Source organism: Neopsephotus bourkii, unplaced genomic scaffold (assembly GCF_033783945.1).
Source record: "Neopsephotus bourkii isolate Nb327-2 ecotype Australia unplaced genomic scaffold, CSIRO-AGI_Nbou_v1 NB_1473, whole genome shotgun sequence".
NCBI classification, from domain to species: Eukaryota; Metazoa; Chordata; class Aves; order Psittaciformes; family Psittacidae; genus Neopsephotus; species Neopsephotus bourkii.
The window spans coordinates 684,387-708,693 of NW_026901949.1; the positions used below are offsets into that span (position 1 = coordinate 684,387).

General features: G+C 40.3%; 1 protein-coding gene across 2 annotated transcripts in view; it reads left to right on the forward strand.

Moving 5' to 3' along the window:
• Window positions 1–833: 833 nt before the first annotated feature.
• Window positions 834–24,307, forward strand: part of LOC133220738 (A-kinase anchor protein 9-like) — a 28,327-nt gene continuing 4,853 nt past the window's right edge. The window contains exons 1-2 of one of the 2 annotated variants that reach the window (XM_061369039.1): window positions 837–927; window positions 1,007–1,059. In XM_061369039.1, coding sequence (XP_061225023.1) covers window positions 1,012–1,059 — 48 coding nt within the window. In that variant the 5' untranslated portion in view covers window positions 837–927; window positions 1,007–1,011. Of the gene's footprint in view, window positions 1,060–24,307 lie in introns of both variants that reach the window. The other variant, XM_061369038.1, reaches the window with a different exon arrangement.

Below are 24,307 nucleotides of genomic sequence, written 5' to 3' on the forward strand. Positions count from 1 at the left end.
ATCACACCATCACAAAAGGAACCGACTTCAGGGGTAGCTGAAAGAAAAAGCACAATATAACATGGAATACAGCTATTAGCCTTGCAAGGCACACATGTAGCAGACAATACTAAATAAACCCAAAATACTGCTTTGTACCGAATGCTGAAGTATATAAATTGTATTAGCATTTAATTGCCACGTGCCATATTCCTCACTGTGATTTTAACATACCTATTTCTGGCACGATGGGTGCATATTAAGTAATTTAAAGGGGAGGGGGGAGAGGGCTACACATCCTTTGTTGTCATCCTTACATAGCCTGCGACCCACGCTCAGAAAGCTTGTGCTTTTACTTCCAAGCTTTAGACCCACGCTGTAGGAAGCTTGCAATTTAGTGAGCCCCACGCAGGAGCAAGGAAACACTTAGCAAACCAAAACTGTCAAAATTAGCGTTGTAGCCAGCAAGGCTGGATTTGCGAGGCAGCAGAAGGCTGCTCTCCAACACAACTCAGGTACTGCCTGATCAGCCCTTTGCATCAAATCCACAGCAAATTACAGGCGTCTCGATGATGTAGTTCTTTTGTGTGAGGAGAAAGCCCCCCGCCCCTCTGTTTGAAGGAGCGAGCAGCGCTGTGGAGAGGGGTGTGCCCGCCGGTACCCCCTCCACCGCGGCTGTCCTTCTGTCCCGCCGCAGGTGCGTGGCCCCGCTGGGCCGGACGGGGTGGAAGCCCATGGCGCTGGGAGAGGGGTGAGGAGGGCATTTCTGTCTGACCGCAGGCACCGGCGGCGCTCGCAGCGGCCGAGGCTAGGAGCAGGAGGAGGGCCAGGCTGCCGCAACGTCACTTTCCCCGGCCGCGTGTTTACGTGGGATGAAGATGGCGGCGCCGATTGCCGCGCCACAGCAGCTGTCGTCGCTGTGAGGCGGGACTGGACAGCGCAGCGAGAGTGTGCGCCCCGGCTGAGGGGAAGAGGCGGGGTGGGCCCCGCCTGCCGTCGCCGGTAACACTCTGCTCTCCCGCACTAGGCGCTATGGAGGACGAGGAGAGGCTGAAGAAGCTGGAGGCTGGGAAAGCCAAGGTACGAGGGGGTGGCGGCGCGGCTGCGGGGAGGCTGGGGAGAGCGGTCGGTCAGCCGATCAGCCAGCCAGCCAGCCAGCCAGCCAGCTAGCCAGCTAGCCAGCCGGTCAGCCAGCAGGGCCGGGCGGCGGCATGTGCCTGCTGCGGGGTCTTGGCGCGGGGCTGCGCTGCGAACAAAGCCGCGGGCGGAGGAGGCAGTGAGTGGCATCATCCCCACGCTCCCCCCGCCGGCCCGGGGCGAGCGACGTTCCGCGGCAGCGGCGCGGGAGCCCGTGACAGCGGGCCACCAGTGTGTATTCTACAGGTGCCCATCGCAGGGCCTGGCGGTGACAGCCTGGGCAGGGCCCGCTTCGCTGGCGGTGCCCGCTGGAGAAAAAGCCGAGGAGAGCTAACCTCCCTACTGCTTCACGCCCGGTGCACGGACTCCTTTTGCCTGGGAAACTCCCTGTAAATCTTTAAGGAAGTTGATAAAACCGACAGCTGTTCTCAGTGTGGGACTAATACCGGGAGAGGGCCTTAGGAGACAGAGGATTAGAGATGTGGTGAAGTGTGTTTGCCTGTTGTCTGAAAATGCTGTGTAGCCCGTGGGTCACCCGCAGGACTCCACCGCCACCTCAGGGGCGATGGGGCGGCACAGCCAGTATCCGGCGGGCTTCCCCCAGCTTTAATCGGAGAGCTTATCATTTTACCCCTTAAGTATGGCTCTGCACACTGGCTGCAAAGCACTTTACCTTCTGGGCAACAGACTGGAGTTCCCGTACTTGTAGGAGGATCTGTTATTTACTTCAAAGAAAGCTTCGATGTGGTCAATGAGTTAATTAGTGGCATTTGTAGGAAAATGAGGTAAAACTATGTTTTGACATGAGGTATAGTCTGGCTCCTTCCAGCAGTCTAAATGATTAGAAGTTGGTCCGTCAGTCATTCATGCTGAAGATAAGCATGTAACTTGTCTGGAGCTGATAGTACAGGCAACAAGAAGACGAGCTAAAGAAGAAACTACAAAACATCATAATTGCCTTGTTTATGTGGTCTGTGGAAATGGTATTGTAGTTTGGCTGAGAAATATTGAACAGGTATTTTGTTTGTAACTTAATGTTTCCTTTTCCTTTGAAAAAGTGCTCGAAACATACCTTGGGAAACTCTCCTAGATAGAGCTGCATGTTCATATAGGAAAACCTGTTCTGAGATGCTTAGAGCCAGAATGGTGTTTACACAGCGTTATGCAGCACTATTATATGCAGACCTATTAAAAGGCACTGGAACGGATCAGGAACTGGTGTTAGTAGTCTGTCACACCCAAGTTGGCTAATTCTTTGGCAAATAATTAGAAAGTAGTTCCCAGAGAAAATGGTTGAAGTAAATTTGCCAGTATGATAAACCACAGAGAAGAATTTATCAAGTGAGTTTATATTTTTTTTGCCCATGTAGGCCTGGAAGTAACACAGAAAATGACAGTTACTGAAAGTCAGGCACTGAAACAGGTTGCCCAGAGAAGTGGTAAATGCTCCATCCCTGTCAGTGTTCAAGGCTAGGCTCGATAGAGCCTTGGGCGACATGGTCTAGGGTGGGATTGGAACTAGATGATCTTAAGGTGCTTTCCAACCCTAACTATTCTATGAAAAGCCAGTACTCTAGCAGGAATTCAGTGGCTCCCTTTTTACTTGGAGAAAAGATAGGTACACACTTTACTAACTTATTTTGCATTCTAAGAGCACTGGCATAACTCTCACCCTTCTTCTAGTAGTCATTTCTGACGAAAATTTAATGATGCTCTTGTAAGTATTTGCCTGAAGGCTTTCGTATTCTATGCTTTTAAATATCCCTTGTGATTTAAGTCATAATAACTGTTTAAAGCTCTATGTACTTTACATGAGAAGGGACTGTAAAAACAGTGTCAGTTTTTCAGATTTGTCATCAGTGTTCTGTATACTGTTTGCCCCTTTTTTCACATGAGTGATGTAATTAAATGTGGTACTGTGGAGACTAGGTCACAGACAGGAAAGAAGAAACTCTGTTAGTAGAGAATGGAAGCGGGAGTTGCTCCTGCAGCTGCTTTTCTTTTTCAAGGATACAGACACATTCACAGTAGCATAATCAGTTTGTCTCCTAAAACTGGTTGGCTCCAAATGAATATTTTCTGCAAATAACAGCAACAGGCATAAAAAAAATTTTGAAGCTAACCACTGAGTGTTGTTTAAATAAAATAGCTGGGAAAATGTATTGAACTCTGTGTTGTTATTGTGCTAAATGCACAGATATTGCTATATTGCAGGTGCCTTAATCATCCACCTGAAATTATACATTTTAAATATAAATAAGATACTACATAAACTGCAGGATGAAGTTAGGTAATAGGGAGACTGGTAAATGAGTGTAGTAGGTGCCGTGGAGGTGGCTGGTACATTGCTAACAGTGGAGTTATTATTCAAAATTGGCACTTAGATTCTTGTTTGGTTTGGTTTGTTGGGGTTTTTTTTTAATCAAAATGTAGATAGCTAAGTACTGCCAAATCTCCGTGTGGGAGTTTTAAGCAATATGGACTTTCTGTAAAGCAGTCCTTTGGTTGTTTTCCGATCATAAAGTTGACTAAGCAAGCTGTGGAATTTGGGTTTATGTGAATTTATCTGCAATGGAAATTCTTCTTGATGTCTTATTAAGATGCTGTCTCCCCACATAGATTTTTTTACAGAGAAGTTTATTACAAATGGATTTTTCTGCATTGGAGATTTCTGTTGAGTCCTCCTTTACTATTACTGGGAGTGAAAAGCTGCATTGTGAATCTGTTGACTGAAAGGTGCTAAGTGTACTCAAGCCTGGCAGAATGGGTCTCAGTGCAAACATACAGCTTTCACCCAAGCATCATTTGAAAAATGAAATGAAAAGCTCCTTATAGAGGCTCACCAACATTCATGTGTACCTGCTGACTTTTGGAGACTATGCAAAGTCTGTTATGAAGCAGTTGTGCCATATGTTGCTGTTCTGTTGGTTTCAAACCTGCAGAGGCAAGAGAGGCACAAAGTTAAACCCTGTAAATTACATGCTCCTTTTTCCAGACCTATAATAATTTATTTTCCTTTGTCACAAGGTAGATGGGCTAGATATTAACCCAGCTTCTATAAGTGATTGTCTCGCCCATGGTAATCGTCTCTCTGTGCCTTTATAGAACTCTCCTCCCAGGCAAGCAATTTCTTCATCTTAGATCCTGATCTGATTATGGTAGAGCAAGAAAAGTGTTTGTCAGAAAGTTTAGTTAAGGGAAATGTGGTTGACAGTGATGGAAGGTGGAAGGAAGATGTGTGCCAGCAGTGGAAATATAGATGCTTATTGTTAAGTTGATCAGTGCCCCAAAACACAGTGAACCTCAAAAATTCGAACAGAGGAGATTTAGTTTAGATAAAAGGAAGACATTATTTACTGTGAGTGGGGAGGCACTGGAACAGGCTGTCCGAAGAAGTGGTAAATGTTCCATCCCTGGCGGTGTTCAAGGCCAGGTTGGATGGGGCTTTGAGCAACCCGGTCTAGTGAAAGGTGTTGCTGTCCATGGCAAGGGGGTTGGAACTAAATGATCCTTACCAACCCTCACCATTCGATGATTCTATATGTTTTGTGCCTTGCTTAAGAGATTCCAGAATATTGCTGATGGCCTGAGATATAGCATAGGTATACCTGGTCTGACGAAAGACTGCAGAAGATGATAGTTAAAGATGTTGGTGCAATATTGATGGGCACATCTGCTATGTGTGCGTGCCTGTGTGCATCAGTTTGCTTGGAAATATCATCTAACATTATAGTGTATTTTAGTTGTAGTAGTTGGGTATGGTTGTTGTGTATTTTAATTCAATGTATTTGTTTAGCAGCTGGCTTGTCTTTATCAGGAGTTTGCACTGTTTTGATGAACTTTCAAAACTATACACAGTATTTTGCTAGTTTCAGAATAAGAACATCAGGGGCTCAGATTTCCATGTGAGAAAATGCTCTAGTGTATTTTGGTAAAACTTAACATTTAAAAAAATACGTTGGTTTAATTTATACACACACATGAAACGCACAGCTATTATAACTGGTAAAATTAAGAGATAAGAAAATAGCCGTAGCAACTCTTACGAAATAGTCCATTTTATGGTACTGAAATTTTATTTACAAAGTATTTAAATATGTGTATTGATCCAGTGTAAACTTGTGTTGAGGAAAGGGTACTCTCCTTAGCTGTGTGCTTTTTTTTTGGTGTGTGAACAGTGAATGAGGGAAAGACACTAACTTAATTTGTAAATTCTCTTGGGTTGGTCTTGGGATTTCAGGTCTAATGTTAAAAGTACTAAATTTATGTCGATTTTCAAAGGTTCTGTGTATGCTTGTAATACATTCTTGCTGCGGTATTCGAATAAATCATATAATTGTTGAAGAACCTTAAGAAATTAGTGAACTGGTTTAGTTAAGTCCTTGAGTACAGAATAAGCAGTGTTAACTGCTTTTGATCCCTGGTATACAAGGGAATTGCTGAGCAGATGGAACAGTGGCGCTGGTTTGGGAAGTTCTAATGGCACTCAGTGGACATGTATTACAGGTTCTATAACTGATTTGACAAGTTATCTTCACAGATTGCATAGTAAAAAGAAATAATTGCATATTTTGTCTTCTGGACATGCATGAAAATGTTTCTGGTGGCTGAAGATGAAAATTATATGTATTATTAAAATAGCATTGTCTAAGAGTCTGAGAATGTTTGCTCTTTGCAGTCTTACATCTTCTTTTGAGGGGAAAAGAGTTTTTACTTCCTTACGTCTGACCTCTTTAGACTTAGAAATTTTGGATTTCTCAAAGAAAGCTGTTTATCAGGTTTTTTGAAATAAGACTCAAACAAAGCATGTTATAGTTATGTGCCACAGTGATTAAAACACTAATTTAAAACCCCGGAAGAATTTAACATACAGATTGTGTTTGTAAAACAAAGGCTTTTTAAGCTCCCTGTAATTTACCTGAGGAGAGAAAAAAGAGTAGTATTTCAGTGGTTATTAAGAATTTTTCATCACAGAAGACACCTTACATTCACTTAAACTTTACATTTCATTGAAGTGCTGGCCTACTAGCACATCTTCTATTGCTTTCAGGTGTAGACTGTTCATTTTGTTTATCTTGTCTGCCTCCAATAACTTGAACAAAAATAATTAAATTCCAGAATCCTGGAAGTGAGAATTTCCTTTTCAATCTGCATTTTCTTACTCTGTTTTCTCTTAAAATAAGAAGTTGAATTTGCCATATCACTGAGTGCTAATTTCATCATAAAGCCTTAGTCATGGTTGTCACTCTGTGGAGGAGAGCAGCTTTGTGGATTGAGTTCACAGAATAAGAATGGTGCTGGGCTATATCTGAAGATGCTGTGTGAGCATTAATGGACAAGAGAGGAATCAACTGAAGGGGAGTGTAGGCTGACTCTCAAGATTCTCCTGGAAAGGTGTGGCTGAGCTTTGGCTCAGCAGATGTGAACAGAAACTGCCTAATTTCTGTTTGTGAGAATGCAGGAGAATGCAGTGAAACTATGCAGAGGAAAAAAAAAAAAAAAGCTATGATGAAGAACAGTTTTAGGGAGCCCCTTTTCTTGCACATGAAGATCCTCACAAACTTGTACCTAATTCCTAGGCATTCCTCTTTTGTATTGCTAAGCTGTTTCTTTTCCCAGGTCCCTGTAAACTTTTGGGGGTTTTGGCTCTTTTACAGGCTTCAGTGTACTCTCTCTCTCTGTTGCATCTGTCAGTTCTAAATGCAAACAGTAGGAGGCACATGGATTTGCCTGTGTGTATTTTGGCTATGAACATGAGTAAGCTTAAGAACTGATTTTTGTCTTGCAGAGGAAATCACAGATACAAGGACTGAATGTTACCTTGGAGAGAAAACTCGTGGGTTTAAAACTTTGAGTAAAAGCAGATAGGGCAGAAATTGAGTGGAGGTTAAAGAGAAACAAGAAGTGAGGTGTTCACCTCACTGTGTGTGCTTTTATTTTTGTTCAAAACAGTAAATATCTGCATTTTATTCTAGAAAAAATGTTTTCTATACATTTGAAATTTAAATATATTTTATCTATAGTAATCAATATGATTGCTGCTGAGGTGTCACATAAGTTCAGATGAGAGATCGAATGGACAGGTAATCTGTGAAATTGTTTTCAAGGCATTCTGTTTCTAATCACAGAAAAATGGGGATGAGTAGCTTAAATGTTGAGGTTTTTATTTGAACTTGATTGTTCTCTTGAGGGTAATAGAACTGCCTGCTCTTTACAGTTTTCTCTTTCTTTTTTCCTTTTTTCCTTTTCTCATTGTGTTCAAGTTTCTTCTGGATTTTATCGGGTCCTTATGAAAAAAATAGTAGTTGAATTGAAATCTGGGGTTGCACTGTTCTTTTCAGTTGGCACTACTAGAACTCTTCCTATTTGTGTTCTCCATTTTTTCTTCTATTGCCTGTTTTTATCTCCATTTCCTTCATTTCAGAGATCTGTTCTTGCTTTTGATACAGGGCTTGATATTTAATTTTTTTTTGTCAATATACCTTTCATTCAAAGCTCTAAACTAGCTGTCTACCTTACCATAGTAATGCAAGGCAGAATGAGCATAAACCGCTTGCTTTCTTCTGAGAATGCAGTTAAATTGCAATTTGAAATAACCTTTGTCCTGTAGCTAGATTAGAGAAAGTTGATTTTTAAGATGCCCAGTGAATTTGACAAAAACAGATTAATAAGGCAACACAGTATTGTTAGTAGCACTTGTGAAAGCAAGAAATTGCATTGTAAAAACACAGCTTAAAATGCTTTCTTGTTTTTCATTCCTTATGTAAAGAGGAAGAGTTACAGAAAAGAAAACGCAAAATTGCTCTGTTTACATTCAAGACTTCATTTGTTTTAACACTAGTCTCTCCCTTATTTCTATGGTCTGCTTTCCAGCTACTTGTTTTTTTAGTATGGGTGTTGCAAAAGCAAAACAAAGGTGACTGGGACATTTGTTTCCCTCAGTTATAACAGTATCACAAGTTTGTTTATACTGATTTGGAAATAAGTTTGGTCACCACCACAAATTCTTTCTAAAGTACTTTGAGTAAAGTATGTCTGATACTCCAAGGAAAGCAGATTGAACATATATAGGTGTTACCAGAAAATCCTGTGGGTTTTTTTCCCACAGGCAGTAACCAAACAAGTAGGCACTTCTAAATATTGATGTCCAGAGATACTAACTGAAGAATAATATACGGTCACTGTAGCATCTTAGTGTTTGATTGGAATAGGGAAAAATCTGATGAAAATGAGGACAAAAGAAAAAAGTCTGCTGATGTTTAACTTTGTTGTCCTACCTTATATTGCAATATAAAGATTACATACTAATAACACACTTGTTGGGAATCCTAATTTAGGGGCTGAAAGCTTTTTCTGAAATATCTGCCCCATAGGTAGAGATTTCAGTGTATATTGCTATGTATTTGTTTCAGAATCCTTTTGTTACTGGTACCAGCTAACATGACACTTTAATTTGCAAAGACGTGTTGTTAAATGTACCACAGTTCAATGAAATGCATCTGATAATTGCAGTCTTTTGACTGCTATGCTGAAATATAAATAGATCTTGAAATTTATGATGATGAGATGCTTGTATGTTGACTGCAAAGTGCTGGCATGCCATATTGTGTTGATGATTCTGGTGTTCCTGTTTCTTGAAAGAAATCTTAATCTGCATTTTTACATGATTTCTTGAGAAGCTAACATTTTATATTAAAAACTACATTTTCTACAAAGACAAAAGAATGAATAAAAATACTAAGATTTCTTAGAATATTTAGGTTCTTGGAAGTATGGAGCTAGTTTTCTTGCTTCCCCCTTCTTCTGAAAAGGAACCCCAACAAGCCTCCAGAGAGAACAAATTCAATAGTTGTCAGCTGTGCCAAAGAATGTGAGACTCTGGAAACCAAACACTACACTTAGGAAAGTGGGGGAGTGATCAAATCACAGTTGTAACAGCCCTAAATTGTGTAGCATCACCCAAAGCAAAGGAGCAATAGTCTAATGGACCATGCTTCTAAATATCAGAACATGACAAAATTTTAAGACTCTCCACAATTGGAGATAATAATTTCAGAAAGAATATATACAATTTTTGTGATATTCTCACAGGAAAGCATAGATTTGATGAAAACTCTACTGTCATGCTCTACTGTCATGCCATATCTCTAGCATATCTCTAAAACTATGATCCTCAGCAGAAGACCCAAGAAAATTGGTGGAGTCTAAGAGGTGGAGTAGATAGGACTCTGGGACTATGTTCCTGTGCAAACATTGATAAGATAGGTATGACAGAGATTAAGCAGAATAGCTTGCATAAGAGCTCACTAAAATCTGACTTCATTGTCAGGCTGTGATTTAACAGAAGTAGTTGTCCCTTAATCCTGGTTTTGTTTTTGATGTTTTCAGTTGTTTTTTAACTCTTACTTCTCTGTGAAGAAGCCTCCTGTGTCCAACCACAAACCAAGGGGAAAATACTTAAATGTACCTAAATCCATTTAATTATTAAAAGTGAAGTAGCTGGTTTACCATTAGTAACATACAATGAGAATATATTTTTTTCAATTAAAAGGTGTATAGGAGAAATGTCTTACTATTACAGGTAATGCTCCATAACAATAATGAAGCCCTGTCTTTGTATGCTTAGTAGCATGTTCTGCTAGCTAGCCTAGTTTGCTATGTTTAAAAGAAGAGAGGAAATCCTGGTACCAGACTCCTCAAAGAGGGATATGATTCTTACGTTTACTTCATTCTTTGGAATATATTCCAGGAATTCAATTTTGCTTTCTTTTTATAAAAGAGCGCAAAATCCACAGACAATATGGAATTTTTTGAGCAATTTGGAGTAATTGTGAACTCACTGTTCTCTCGTGATTCAGCAGCATGTAAAAAAAGTAGTAGAAGCCTGTCAAGTCTTATACAGTGAGAGTGGAATTCATGCAGTTGGTTCTTTCCTTATGGCTTTGTTCCTCACAGGGCTGTCACAGAATCACAGAATCCCAAGGGTTGGAAGGGACCTCAGAAGTTCATCTAGTCCAACCCCCCTGCAAGAGCAGGGTAACCTAGAGTACATCAGACAGGAACTTGTCCAGGTGGGCCTTGAATATCTTCACCGTAGGAGACTCCACAACCCCCCCTGGGCAACCTGTTCCAGTGCTCTGCCACTCTCACAGTAAAGAAGTTTCTCCTGATGTTCACATGGAACCTCCTATGCTCCAGTTTACACCCATTGCCCTTGTCCTATCACTGGACATCACTGAAAAAAGCCTAGCTCCATCATCCTGACACTCGCCCTTTACATATTTGTAAATATTGATGAGGTCACCCCTCTGTCTCCTCCATGCTAAAGAGACCCAGCTCCCTCAGCCTCTCTTTATAAGGAGATGTTCCACTCCCTTAATCATCTTTGTGGCTCTGTGCTGGACTCTTTCAAGCAATTCCCTGTCCTTCTTGAACTGAAGGGCCCAGAACTGGACACAATATTCCAGATGCGGCCTCACCAAGGCAGAATAGAGGGGGAGGAGAACCTCTCTTGACCTACTAACCACACCCTTTCTAATGCACCCTGGGATGCCATTTGCCTTCTTGGCCACAAAGGCACATTGCTGGCTCATGGTCATCCTCCTATCCACCAGGACCCCCAGGTCCCTTTCCCCTTCACTACTTTCCAGCAGGTCAGTCCCCAACCTGTACTGGTACATGGGGTTGTTCTTCCCCAGATGCAAGACTCTACATCTGCCCTTGGTGAATTTCATCAAGTTTCTCCCCGCCCAACTCTCCAGCCTATCCAGGTCCCGCTGAATGGCAGCACAGCCTTCTGGTGTGTCAGCCACTCCTCCCAGTTTAGTATCATCAGCAAACTTGCTGAGGGTACACTCAGTTTCCTCATCCAGGTCATTGATGAAAATATTAAACAGCACTGGCCCCAGCACCGACCCCTGAGGTACCCCACTAGTTACAGACCTCCAGCTAGATTCTGCCCCATTGACCACAACTCTCTGCCTTCTTCCTTTCAACCAGCTCTTGACCCACCTCACTACCTGATCATCAAGCCTACACTTCCTTAGCTTATCTATGAGGATGCTGTGGGAGACAGTATCAAGTGCCTTACTGAAATCAAGAAAAAAAACACATCTACCACTCTACCATCATCCTTCTGCCTAGTTACTTCCTCATAGAAGGCTATAAGGTTGGTCAAACATGACTTCCCCTTAGTAAAACCATGTCGGCTGCTCTTAATGACCCCCTCATCCTTGATATGTCTAGAGATGGTGTCAAGAATAAGTTGTTCCATCACCTTTCCAGGGATGGAGGTAAGGCTGACCGGTCTATAATTACCCGGGTCCTCCTTCTTGCCCTTCTTGTAGACTGGCGTGACATTTGCCATCCTCCGATCCTCAGGCACCTCTCCCGTTTCCCACGACTTACCAGAGATGATGGAGAGTGGCCGAGCAATGACCTCCGCCAGCTCCCTCAGCACCCGTGGGTGTATTCCATCCGGACACATCAATTTATGGATGTCCAGACTGCTTAACTGATCCCTAACCCAATCCTCATCTACCAAAGCAAACTCCTCCTTTGTCCTGACTCCTTCTGGGGCTACAGGAATCTTGGGCCCCCGGGGAGAGTCTGCAGGAGTAAAGACAGAGGCAAAGAATGCATTCAGCACCTCTGCCTTCCTTAAATCCTCTGTCTCCAGGGCACCCACCTCATTCAACAGTGGGCCTATATTGCCTCTTGTGTTTGTTTTATCCGCTATGTATTTCAAAAAGCCCTTTCTATTGTCCTTAACCCAACTTGCAAGATTAAGTTCCAAGGAGGCCTTAGCTGTCCTAATTGCCTCCCTACATCCTCTAACAACTGTCCTATATTCCTCCCAAGTGGCCAGCCCCTCCTTCCATAATCCATAGATTCTCTTTTTCCACATGAGTTTGCGCAGCAGTTCCTTGTTTAACCATGCTGGTCTCCTGGCTCCCTTACTTGATTTCCTACCCATTGGGACACTCTGATCCTGAGCTTGGAAGAAGTGGTCCTTAAATGCTGACCAACTATCTTGAGCCCCTAATCACCTAATACCCTTTCCCATGAGACTTCCCTTAGCAATTGATTGAAGAGGCCAAAGTTGGCCCTTCTGAAATCCAGAATTGTGGCCTTGCTAGGTATTCTGTTCCTCCCACACAGGATCCTAAACTCCACCATCTCATGGTCACTGCAGCCAAGGCTGCCATTGACCATCACCACTTCAACCAGATCCTCCTTGTTGGTGAGTATTAGATCCAGCAGTGCTCCTCTCCTAGTTGGTTTGTCCACCATTTGCATTAAGAAGTTATCATCAGTGCATTGGAGGAACCTCCTAGACTGTTAATGATTGGCTGGTTAAGTCTTTCAGCAAATATCGGGGTAGTTAAAATCCCCCCTGAGGACCAAGGCATGTAGTCGTGAGGCTGCTTTCAGCTGCCTGTAGAAAGCCTCATCAACTCCTTCGTCCTGATCAGGAGGTCTATAATAGACCCCCATAACTGTATCACCCGTACCAGCCAGTCCCTTAATTCGTACCCACAGGCTTTCCACTTGCTCCTCATCTGCGCCTGGACAGAGCTCAATACATTCTAGTTGCTCTCTCACATAAAGAGCAACTCCACCACCTCTCTTTGCTGACCTATCTTTCCTATAAAGGACATAGCCATCCATGACCACATTCCAGTCATGTGAGCTGCCCCACCATGTCTCTGTAAGTGCCACCAGATCATAACCTTTAGACCGCACACAGCCTTCTGACTCCTCCTTTTTATTCCCCATGCTGTATGCATTTGGTGTACAAGCATTTCAGGGAGCGAGCAGAGCATGCTAGTGGGACCCCTGGGAGGTGGGAGGCCTTCTGGTCTTCATTAATACTAGAACAATGCCTCACTAGTTCAAACCCAGCTACAATCACCTCACACTTTGAGTCTAACCTAAAGCTCTGTGAGTGAGCTCTGTTAATTCTTGCCCTGGTACCCTTTTTCCCCTGCGGGACAGGGTCTAAACAACTATCCTTTTCCTCAAATGAAGCAGTAGATTTGAGAGTCCTCCCTGGTACGCCATCCTTCAAGCCCTATCATGTTTCTCTTGGGCTTGTCCTCAACAGGCCCAGTTATTTCCCCTTCCCCCTTCATACCTAGTTTAAAGCCCTGTCAATGAGCCCTGCTAACTCCTGCCCCGAAAACCTTTTCCCCCTCTGGGACTGGTGTATCCCACCTGCCACCAGCAAACCAGGTGTCTCATATAGCAGCCCATGATTAAAAAAGCCAAAACCCTGAGTTTTGGGGCTCTGTCCATTCTGTGCCAGACATGCCACATGGCATGAATTCATGTAAAAATAGTATAAACTAGGTGGAAAAACAATGAAGCACAAGTGAGTTTGGCTTGTTCTGAAGTATTTTATAGTTTATTAAAAAAATCAAACCCACAAAGTTTTTAAAATGAAAATTTAAAGTTTGATTCAGTTTCTGCGCAAGAGTTGGCACACAAGACTGGCCAGAATGCCTTCATATAGTCTCCTAAAAACATATGTAAATTCTCCAGACTGCTTTGAAAATCTCAGCAGTAATGTTTGTGAAAAGATTGCCTTTGACAGCTGGGTGGAAGTAATCACAACACTTTGTATTTGTTAACAGGGAGTGGCTATTGCTCTCTGCTTATCTTGAACAGGATTTAAACTGATGATCTGTGTCTGAAAGGTTGGTTGTTTTGTTGCCAAGGATGTAACCTCTTAGATTTTTTTACCAATTCTATGACATTTGCCAACCTGAAAAAAATTATTTGTGCTAGTTATTAATAAACTCTTATTTAGACATAGTCTGTTCATTCTAACAGTGCCTTTTTCTTTGACTGCTTAGTTAATGAGAAATTAGATACAAGCAAAAGTATTTAGATCTTACCATGCTTTATTCCATTCCTTTATATATTGTCTCTACCTTTTGAAAGTTTGGTTTTTTTTCCCCTCCATTTTGGATCTTTAGATATTTGTGATATAGCTATATTTTTATAAAAAGGCCACAATGTGAAGTGGAGGGGAGCAAATCTAGATGCACCTATATAAATACAATTAATAGGGTTTATAGCAGGGTAAAGGTTTTGCTATTATAAATCCTTTCTTTTTTTCTTTAGGAGGAAAAAGTTAAATTTACATGAATCACAGTAATATAAGCAGTATATAGAAACTCAGAGTAAATCGATAGTTGATGCTTTTTTTAGCATCCAGAAGTAAACTCCTCAGCCCTTTTCAGCCAACTTCTAATAAACACTTCTTCCTCAATTAGTATATAGACTAAATTTTATAGTGCAGGAAGAAAGAAAAATGTGCATTGTTGTGAAGTGTAGGAATCCTGCTGATCAGGAAAAATGTGCAGTGGGCTGCAGCCCTTTCTTGCAGCATCAAAACAAAACAGAAATGGCAAATCCTGTGGTTAAAGTTTTCTTGCATTAGCTGTATAGAGAAGGCTGGACAAAGCTTCTTTCAGATTCTCTCTGTGCTTTTCATTACACGTCTCAATATCTCTGCATCTTTAAAGCCCTATACTCTAGAAATGTTGGGTTTTTTTTAAAGTTAATGAATCTGAATTTTCAGTTGGCTATTTGCAGTGTGTTATGGAAGAACAAACTATGTGAGCTGGAATAGAGTGTTGATTAGGATCCCACAGGAAACTGCCTGACTACAGTTTTCTTTAGACATGTCAAGTTTTTTCTTGGAGGATTCTCATCAGTATTCATGATTTTTGAGAAGCAGCTGATTACCCCCAACCCTGGCCCCCTGGAAGCTACATTGATGCTTGATAATACACCACAACCAAGGCTACAGTCATCAGCGTGATTCTGCATATACTCTGTAGGGAGTCTCAAAAGACTGGCAAAGATTGCTTTTTAAAGGAAATAGACTTGTCTAATGAATTGTCAACATTAAGGTCCTTGGAGATGTGCACAACTCTTAATATGAGAATGCCTTTAAGTAACTAGGGGTGATTCAGACAGAACTTCTTGCTGAAAGTCAGTGTTAAGATTTTTGACACTGTTTCACACAGTCTTAGAAACAAACTAAGGACTTGATCTAGGTACAATCATAATTTTGTGGTTACAAGTGAATAAAACATTGTACTAAACATCTTAGCTTTTTTTATTATTATTTTTTTAATGCCTTGCTCTCAAAGTAGGTGGTCTCCCAGGTGCCTGTGTCACTCAGCATTTATGTTATTAGCAGTGGAAAGAATGCATGGTTTTACGAAGACAGTACTAAACTGGAGTAGGTGAAGAGGCTTAGAATTCAAAATTATCTTGACGAGCGATCTGGTACAAAAGGACATAGAAGCAATAGTTAAAGCTTTCTTTGCCTCTTTAATGATAAGGACTGTCTTTGGGTTTCTCAGGTGCCTGAGCCTAATGGCAGAATTGGAGGGAGTAAAGCATTATCCCCAGTGCAACAGGTCAAGCTGGGGATGGCTTGAGCAAATCTGATATATGCAAATTTATGCAACTGAGTGGGGTGCATCCAAACATTCTCCAGGAGCTTGCTGCTATAATTGCAAGGCTATTCCCTTGCTCATCTTTGAAAGGTCATTGTAATTAGGCACATCCGGATGAACAGGGGAAAAAATAAATCAAACATCAGGTCCATCTTCAAGAAGGGCAAGGAGGACCTGGAGATCTTTAGGAAGGACAGCCTGGTTGTCTCTGGGAAAATTATGAAGCAGATCCTCCTGGAACTTGTGTTCAGGCACACGATGGGCAAGAACATGATTGGAATTTATGAAGATCAAATTAATCGTCCTCTGTGATGAGGCAAGTGGCTCATTAGATGAGGAGAGAATGGCAGATATTGTTTGCTTTGGCATGAGGAAGGCATTTGATGTGACTGAATTCTGGCTACTTGTAACCAGTCTGGAGATGGGTGGTTTGGAGAGGTAGACTGCAAGGTGGGTAGAAAAGCCAGCACAGCTATCTTGTCTCTCTCCTACTCCTCACCATGTACTTTTTTCATTACAGCATATGGTATGTGTGTGGGCTTTCCGCTGTATCTATTTGCTGATGTTGTGAACCAGCTTTTAGATTCACTTAAGCATATTTAGCAAATATTATGGTTTAGCATTAATTTATTCCAGAAAACATTCAGATGTTAACATTTCCTTGAATGCTATTTTAACTCTGCAAAAAGAGTTAGATACCAATTTGTTCTTTCCAAACAGCTTTGCATTGGGAGAATCACATTCAAAGACTTCGTTTTACAGTGCCAGATTAGACACAGCATAGACGTAATTTAAGAAAATACAAATACATAAGCATATATTTAGTAATTCAGATCTGTACTACATCCTAAGGAGCTGATCTGGACTGTGCCACAAAAGTATTATATAAAGCCTGCATTTTTTGGATGTCATGCAGTACGATGACAAGCAATTAAGATAATTCCTAATAACGCTTCACTCTTTCCATATTCTCCAAAATAAGTCTGTATTTGGGGGAATTGTCTTCATCTACTGGGGGTGGGGAAAAATACCTTTTTAATTTGGTATGTAGTGTCCATGTAGCTGTATCTTTGTGGGGAAAAATGGATTTCAAGTATTTCATTAGGAACCTACTCAAATTAATGCACAGAATGCTATAAAACTGGTGAATGTTTATTTTTTCTGGTGATTTTTCCGCAGTTGAAAACATAAACATTATAGTGTTCTGCTTATAGTTGGTTTAATAAATAAATGTAAGCAAGTCTGGTAATAATTAAATCTGGTGCAAGTAATTTGTATTTAGGATGGTATTATTAGAAACATGAGGATTATTACTTTTCTCCTTGAGGCTTTCTCTTTTCTGGTTTTATAGTTTAATGATAATGTTAACAGTTCAATCTTTATAAAAGTGTAAAATGTCAACCATAACTTTTAAACATGTAAGATAATAAGTAGAAGGAAGTGTCTGTGTTATGTATGAACTTGCGGATTGTCAGTAATTTGATCGACAAGCACTGTGTGGAGATACTGGCAACTGTTGACTTTGCATACTGTTGTATTTTTATAGTTGACTCTTAATTGGCAAGCACAGATGGCCATAGATCATGATTTTTGTATGTTTCTGAATTAGAGAAAACATTTGTATGGTATTTTAAATTTAATTGTTTAAATATCATGTTATAGTAGTTATAGAGTAACTACATGTATAGAGTTCTGGAGTAGCTACTTACATACATATGTAAGAGAGTATAAGTAGTGTTAACAGAGAGTTAACACTACGTGGATTTTGATTTTAGTTGCTGTGTTGTCATATGGGGTTTTTGGAACCAACTATTTTAATATTTTGTTAATAATATGAAAGGTTTCTGTGCCCAGCCTTTGAATAATTGGAAGATATGTTCTCAAGTAACTTCTCATTGAGTAATAGATGTTATTTTGTGGTTGTAGCAACTTTTAAAGTTTTTCATGAAAAAAATATTCAGATCTGACACTGTCTGGCCTTATGCTTACTGATAATGAAGAATGTTCTACCTCCCAGTCAGCACTAGATGTTTCAGTGGTACTTCATAAAGCATTTGGTTCTGCTCTAATGGAGAGCTTAAAAACTATTTTGGAGAGACCATGGGAACTTCTGTTTGAAGGATCAGCCTTGTTCTGCCCACTCCAGTGTACTATGTAACTTTTTGCTCTGATTCTGAGGGGGGGGGGGGCCCCCCCCCCAAGAGGACTAAAGTCTGTTTTCTAGGATGTGATAAATTGCAATTACATGTTGTCAATGAGGAGAAAAATTATGAAATGCTAGACATGAAAGTAAATCCTTCTTTTACCAGAAGGAAACTTTGCGCTTTCTATCTATTATTACAGAAATTTAGATAGGCATTTAGCATTGCTTTGGGTTAAGGGAAAAGAGATTCACTTTTTTGTTGCCTTGTGGTCTTAGGAATGTTTTTCTAAGGTTATTTTCGGAGGAAGAAGAGCAGCACGTGAGGAAAATCACTGAACAAGACAGATTTATTAACTTCTTGGGTATGTGTCGTATTTAATGACATGGTTTCATTGTTTTTTTTTTTAGACTGTTCCTGTTTTGGAAGACATTTCTTTTGACATTTGGAAGACATTTCTTTACTTCTGAGACCTGAATCTAGTGGAATAAACATGCTTAATGCTTAACCCTGTAACTGTACTGCAGTTGTTTTCTGAAAATAAATTGTTATCCTGAAAGATCTCCAAGGGATTAATTGAGTCTCCAGCTGTTGATTTAACTATATATAGTTAAATAGCCAGTATAGCTATATGCTTGTTAAAGAACAGGTGCTAAACCAGTTGCTTTAAGAAGAAATAAAGTGAAGTAACTACATAAGCAACTCTCAGACTGTTAGTAGCTCTTTTTTTAGTGATGCAGAAGGCAACATGCTGGCATGTCTCTGATGACTCTACTGCTTTCTAAAAATTAAGGTTCTGTATAGATTGAGTTAATGCCTATATTTAAGCACTAGGTTGCTACTATGCCACACGACAAGTGTTCTTTTGAGACCCAGCCGAAGCTTGTTGTCTGTGAATGCCCATACTTTTTTATTTCTCGTGGTGTGTGGTATTCGCTGGTATGCTTTGTTTAGACAATTAATTGTAAACAGTTCATGAAGTACAGTTAATGATGTATAGTTCTGTTGGTAAGAATGAGTAAAATCAATACTTGTTCGTAACTTGCTTGACAGCACTGAAGTCAAAAGAAATCAACTGCAGTAAATGTAAAGCTTAGCGCTATAATTTTGTTGAGTCAAACACAATATTGAAAGAAAAAGCAGATACAAAATTGGGAGTTAGTACATAATTTTAATGTTTAAGTAGCATGGGCACAGTCTTGTTTTTTGGTTGCTTGGTGTTTTTTTTTTTCCCCTTCTGTTCAGGAATGCTGTATCTGCCTTTTGCTTCCAGAAGGTAACTTGTTTTACAAGGCTGATTTCATCAGGAGTTGAATGGGGGAAACGTAGGTTAAAATTCTGGTTAACTTTGTAATTGTATAACCTTACAAAACTGTCAGCACTGAAGCTTGCTCAACAGTTCACCTTTATGAAATATTGTCCTTATTATGGTTTTCAGTCTAATGATTTTTCTGCCAAATGTGTTTTGTAGGCATTACTTTAATTTGTGCCAGTGGCTTTAAGGTGTGATACCTTTTGCAAGTCACAGGCCTTTTTTATTGTTGTTGGGTTTTGTTTTGTTGTATCTTTATTTTCGTGTGATTAAATTTATCTAACACAAGCTTTGTCTTAGGTCAGTAGAGGATACACAGCAATCTAGTTTCCATTTGCTTGGTGTCATGTGTAGCCTACTTAATTTACTCTACTACATGCCACCAGTGGCTTAGTTTTATTAGTTATTTTGAAGTTTTAACTTTGTGCCATTGGGTTGTTTGTTGCTTTTTTTTTCCAGCCTAGTTAAAGAAAGCTTCAGAATCCAGCTTTTTAATTAAAGCTGGTGTTACATATAAACCTAGTGGAACATGAGTGCATTTTTGTCAGTATGTAACTCTTTTGACTTCCCGTTATTACCAAGCCTTTGAAACTCTGGGCAAAAGCAAGGGATAGACCATGCCTTTTGAGACAGCACCTGACTGGTGATCTCCCTCACTTAACGCAGAGTAAAAGAGGTTCTGTTACATGTTGGCTCCCTTGGCCTTGAAGGGCAAAGACATTTCAGGCTTCAAGCATGGATGATCTGTGTTTTTTTTTTACACAACAGCATGAAACAAGCTGTTGCCCTCTCATTTTTGTTACTGACAACTTGGCCCAATCCACTGTTTTTTGTCTTCACTTGGGGGAAATACAGTAGCAGTGCGAGTCAGATGCTTTTTTCACTCGTTATGAGGGTCAAGTTTAAAAGTAGATAGGAGCAATATATAAATCATGTATGTAGAAGTAGGTTAGTTAAGAGACTAGTTGATTAATTTTTTTTTTAGCAGTTAGTTTGAAGCACTGCATTTCCTGAAGCAGTCCAGCATTGAAATGCATTTGATGTACTTGTGTCTGTCATTGTAGCCTGACTTGAGACTATTTTCATAAGCTTAACTTCCATTCCTTGTCCAGAAAATAACCCAGCTGTAATGAACTTAGCTGTCCCTAGGTCTGTTCCTATTTAAATTCTTGGGACATGGAAGAGCAGACCAGATGAGAACCACACTAATTCTGAGGCTTTCCAGTTCACAGTGCCATCTGGAGAGGTTCATTCAAGTTCAGTGTCCTTGGTTATTAGCGCTGCCAACAGTACTCCAACTTGATACAGGCTGCTAAAAAGAATTGACTGGTGTGCTATTCCTCTCATTGTCCTGTGTGGTCCTTTGTGGCACTTCAGCTATAAATGTAAATTGTGATGATCCCATTGGTTTTCTTCAGAGTACTGCAAAAGAATGGCTGGCTGGAGCTGCAAACCCTTATATTTAGGTAAAGACTATAGCATTTCTTCTGGAAATTTTCATAGCCTTATTGGCATCCTCTGAGACTCTTGACTCTCTCCATAAGGGGAGATGTTCTAAGGTCTTACCTGATGTTATTTGGGAAAATTTGACTCTGAGAGCAACATAAAAATGAGTAGATTAGAAATACCTCATCCCTGGGTAATTATTTACTTGTTCATTCAACCTAGTATTTCCCACTTAGTAAATTCAGCATCTGTTGAGTGGAACAAATAACCTAAAGCTCCATTTGCCTCAACAGTTAAGTAGATTGAAACTTGGAAGACATTAATTCTTTACTTACAGTTTGGATTTTCAGATATGTGGCATAGTTTGTTGAACATATTTGCGAGTTGCTTGCTCCATTACCTTTCTGTAGGTTTTTATCTCAGAATTTGGAAAGACTTCTGATACTGTCCAATTTCATTAGCAGAATGGAATAATAGAATCATAGACTTCACCAGAAAGATGTCTATTTATCCTCCGTTTTTGAAGTTATCCTCTGTTAGTAGAGGCATTAGGAACCGAGAAGACCAGGTGGCACTCTAAATTTGTCTACACTTCAGGAGTTAGCACTTTGCAACACAACCCTCAGTGCTTAGGTCTTCCGAGAATATGACAAAAAGTGACAAATAGCCACTTTCTTCTCTGGTAGAGTTACCAGTTAACCTGTTTGACGCCTCTCTAGGAGGCAGACCGTCAAGCTTTTACAAAACTTGGTGGCCTAAGAACAAATGAGTTTAACAGCCTAGGCGAGGCTTTACTGCCTAAATCTCATTGTTGCTGACTCCCAGACTGTCTTACTTACTCCTTTTGAGGGTATCTTATCTGCTACCATGGAACATTAAAATGTTCCTGTGTATTGGAATCGTAAAAACAGGTCACAGGTGTGAGACAGATTATGGCAGGGTTTTTTAGGGTTTTTTTAGCTATCCAGGTAAAAGGTGAAATAGATAACCTGAGACATAAATTGCATCTGATCTCCAGCTTCTAAACGATGTCAAAATTAAAAATTCAGGTTGGCCTTTTTAGTTTGGCTTGCGAGACACCCAAGTCAAGACTTCATGGGACATATCTGTACTTTATAGATGATCGAAACAAATCCCACTCCAGGGCCCTGCTTTTTGTTCTTTGTGTATCACTGAAAGCCTTTGTAGCAATAATTGCCTACCTGTGGTCAAAGGGAGTAGTGACCTATCATTACTAGGGCAGGTGAATCTTAAATTAATCCTTCACCTTTAAATATGTTAATAGTCTGGCCTAGACTGAATATTTTGATTTCATTTTCACTCTTAGTAACAATTCAGAAATAATACCTTATTATCACTCAGTCATAAGGATTAGGAGCATTATATTGGAAAAGCCTGAGCCTTTCTATCACAAGACTCTTTTATGATCTTCTGTGAGCTTCATGATGCATGAGCGTCACCTTTACTTGCAGCTGAAGTCTGTCTGATTTTGGGATATATCATAGTCATCACTTGAACAATATCGTTTGCCAAAGTGCATGTTACACATTCAGATGCAGCTTAGAGCAGACTTCTTAGTATTATTCAGTCCATATGCCAAATAGCCCTTTCTCAGACAAATTTGTGGCTTTTGTTTTGGTGTCAAGTCTCAAGGAACACCTGGCATTTTCCTTTTGCCTATCCTTTATGTGTTTATGAGAATTTCGGTCACCTAGACTGAAAGTTTAAGAGATGCTTTTTGCTATTAAATGCAACATTTACATGAAGCACTGAATCTAGGAGTTGTTTGTTAGGCTCACTGAGCCTTTTTCAACTGTATTGTGAGACCAGATTCTCAAAACCAAATGGTATTCCTGCTATCAAATTCTGTTTTACAAAACAGGATCTTGCAAAACATGTAGGATTATTTCAGTCATACAGTAGGTAGTTAACTGAAAAACTGGTGCATAGACAGTTGGATTCAAAACTTAGTCATGTGCTGTGGTAGGCATTGAGAGTCATTTCAGAGAGGTTTCTCACGGTTTATCTTCATTCCTGCAAGGGCATGCTATGCTGCTCACTCATGGTTAGTTTTCTCTCCAGCAGGACTGTCAGAACCTCTTCAGCAGAGCTACAAACCAGGGCAGTCAGTCCCCAGCTGTTACTGCTGTATGGGATAATTCCATCCCAGGTGTAGGACTTGAGGTTTATCTTTGTTAAAGCTTACACAGTTCTTGTTGGCTTAGTCTTCCAACATGTTGGTGTTTCTCTGTATTATCTTCCTTGTAGTGTATCTGGCTTTCCTCCAGTTTAATGTTACCTGTGAACTTGGTTAAGGTGCATTCAGTTTCATCATTCAGGTTATATATAAAGATACCAAATACTATAGGACTGCCAGTTTAATTTTGAACTATTAACCACCACTCTGAACTAGAGACAAGAAAATTCAGAAGCCCTTGTCTTCTGATACTGAGTGAAGTTGCACACTGCTGATGCAGTGTTTTGTGTTATACCTTAGTTACTGAACTGTTCTTATCTCAACTCGGGGGGAGTTACAGTCTTTCGATTCTCCTCCCCATCCCTCCGGGAGCTTGGGGGGGAGTGAGCGAGTGAGCACGGCTGCATGGTTCTGGGTTGCCAGCTGGGCTTAAACCACGACAGTGATCTGAAAAAAAAGACCACAGGACTGGTCCAGCACAGAACATTTCTCACTGGGTGTCAGACTGTTTGAGAGCTTTTAACAAAGAGCAAGACCTCTTCTGTGAGTAGGACTCATTCAGCTGAAGTTTAAGCAGTACCTGGAATGTATTTTGAAAGAGAAATACAAGACCATGAGGTAGATCTCCACTCGTGCTTTTATTGAGCAGTGGAGAAATGGAAAACAGTAATTACTTGCTTGTAGCAGTTTCTCTGAAGTTTCTGTTTGCTGTCAGTCTGTAAGTTCACAACTCATCCTGCTATGCTGCTTCTTTAAATATGGGCTAAAAGAAGAGATTTTGGACTTAACAAGGAACTGTGAGAGATGAACAGACCCTGCTCTTTCTGTAAGAGGTGCCTATGGAGGACTGATCATGAGATGCAAGCATTTGGTGTTACTAAGTTAAAATTTGAAGCCAGTAATGTTTGTGTAAAGATACATGAAGTGCAACTGTATAGCAACAGGATGCCGCTACCTATGAACTTGTTTTGGCAATTAGAAGTGTTTTTTTAAATACTAAGTACAATAAATATTACCTTATTTCATAGCAACCTTCTTCAGAGGCACTGAGCAATTTTAGTTCCTGTTAACTATTTGAATTTTACATCTGAAAATGAGACTGTCCAGACATTGTCTGTGAATATTAATAAAGAATAATAAGCAATCATAAGGTAGCATCCAATTTTAAATGGAGCTTAATGTGTTTGTGAAGTAAAAATAAAGCTATTGATGCTTTATAAATGTAACTTAATTTTCATGCATTTCTTCAGTATTTTTTTGTGCTGCTGTATGGGCATTGATTAAATGTTGTGGCTTTTGTTCAGATGTTTAATATATTTTTTAAAATGCTTAAGCAGCAATTAAGTTTTGTAGTCTTTTGGAGCCAAATTTTATTTTAACACACACTTTAATTTCTGCTTTAGAAACAGTTCAGTCAGACCATATTTGAAATTCATCTATGCACAGCATATCCCAGCCATCTAGATGGCTGGCATAATTGCCAAGGGTCAGAACGTGCTGAAGATAGCTGAATGAATAAATACTGCTGCTGTTGCAATTATAGTAGCACATTAACTATCACAGTCGACGTGGTTTACACAAGTAATCCCCACTACTCTGCAAGTTAGTTCCCTTCTGC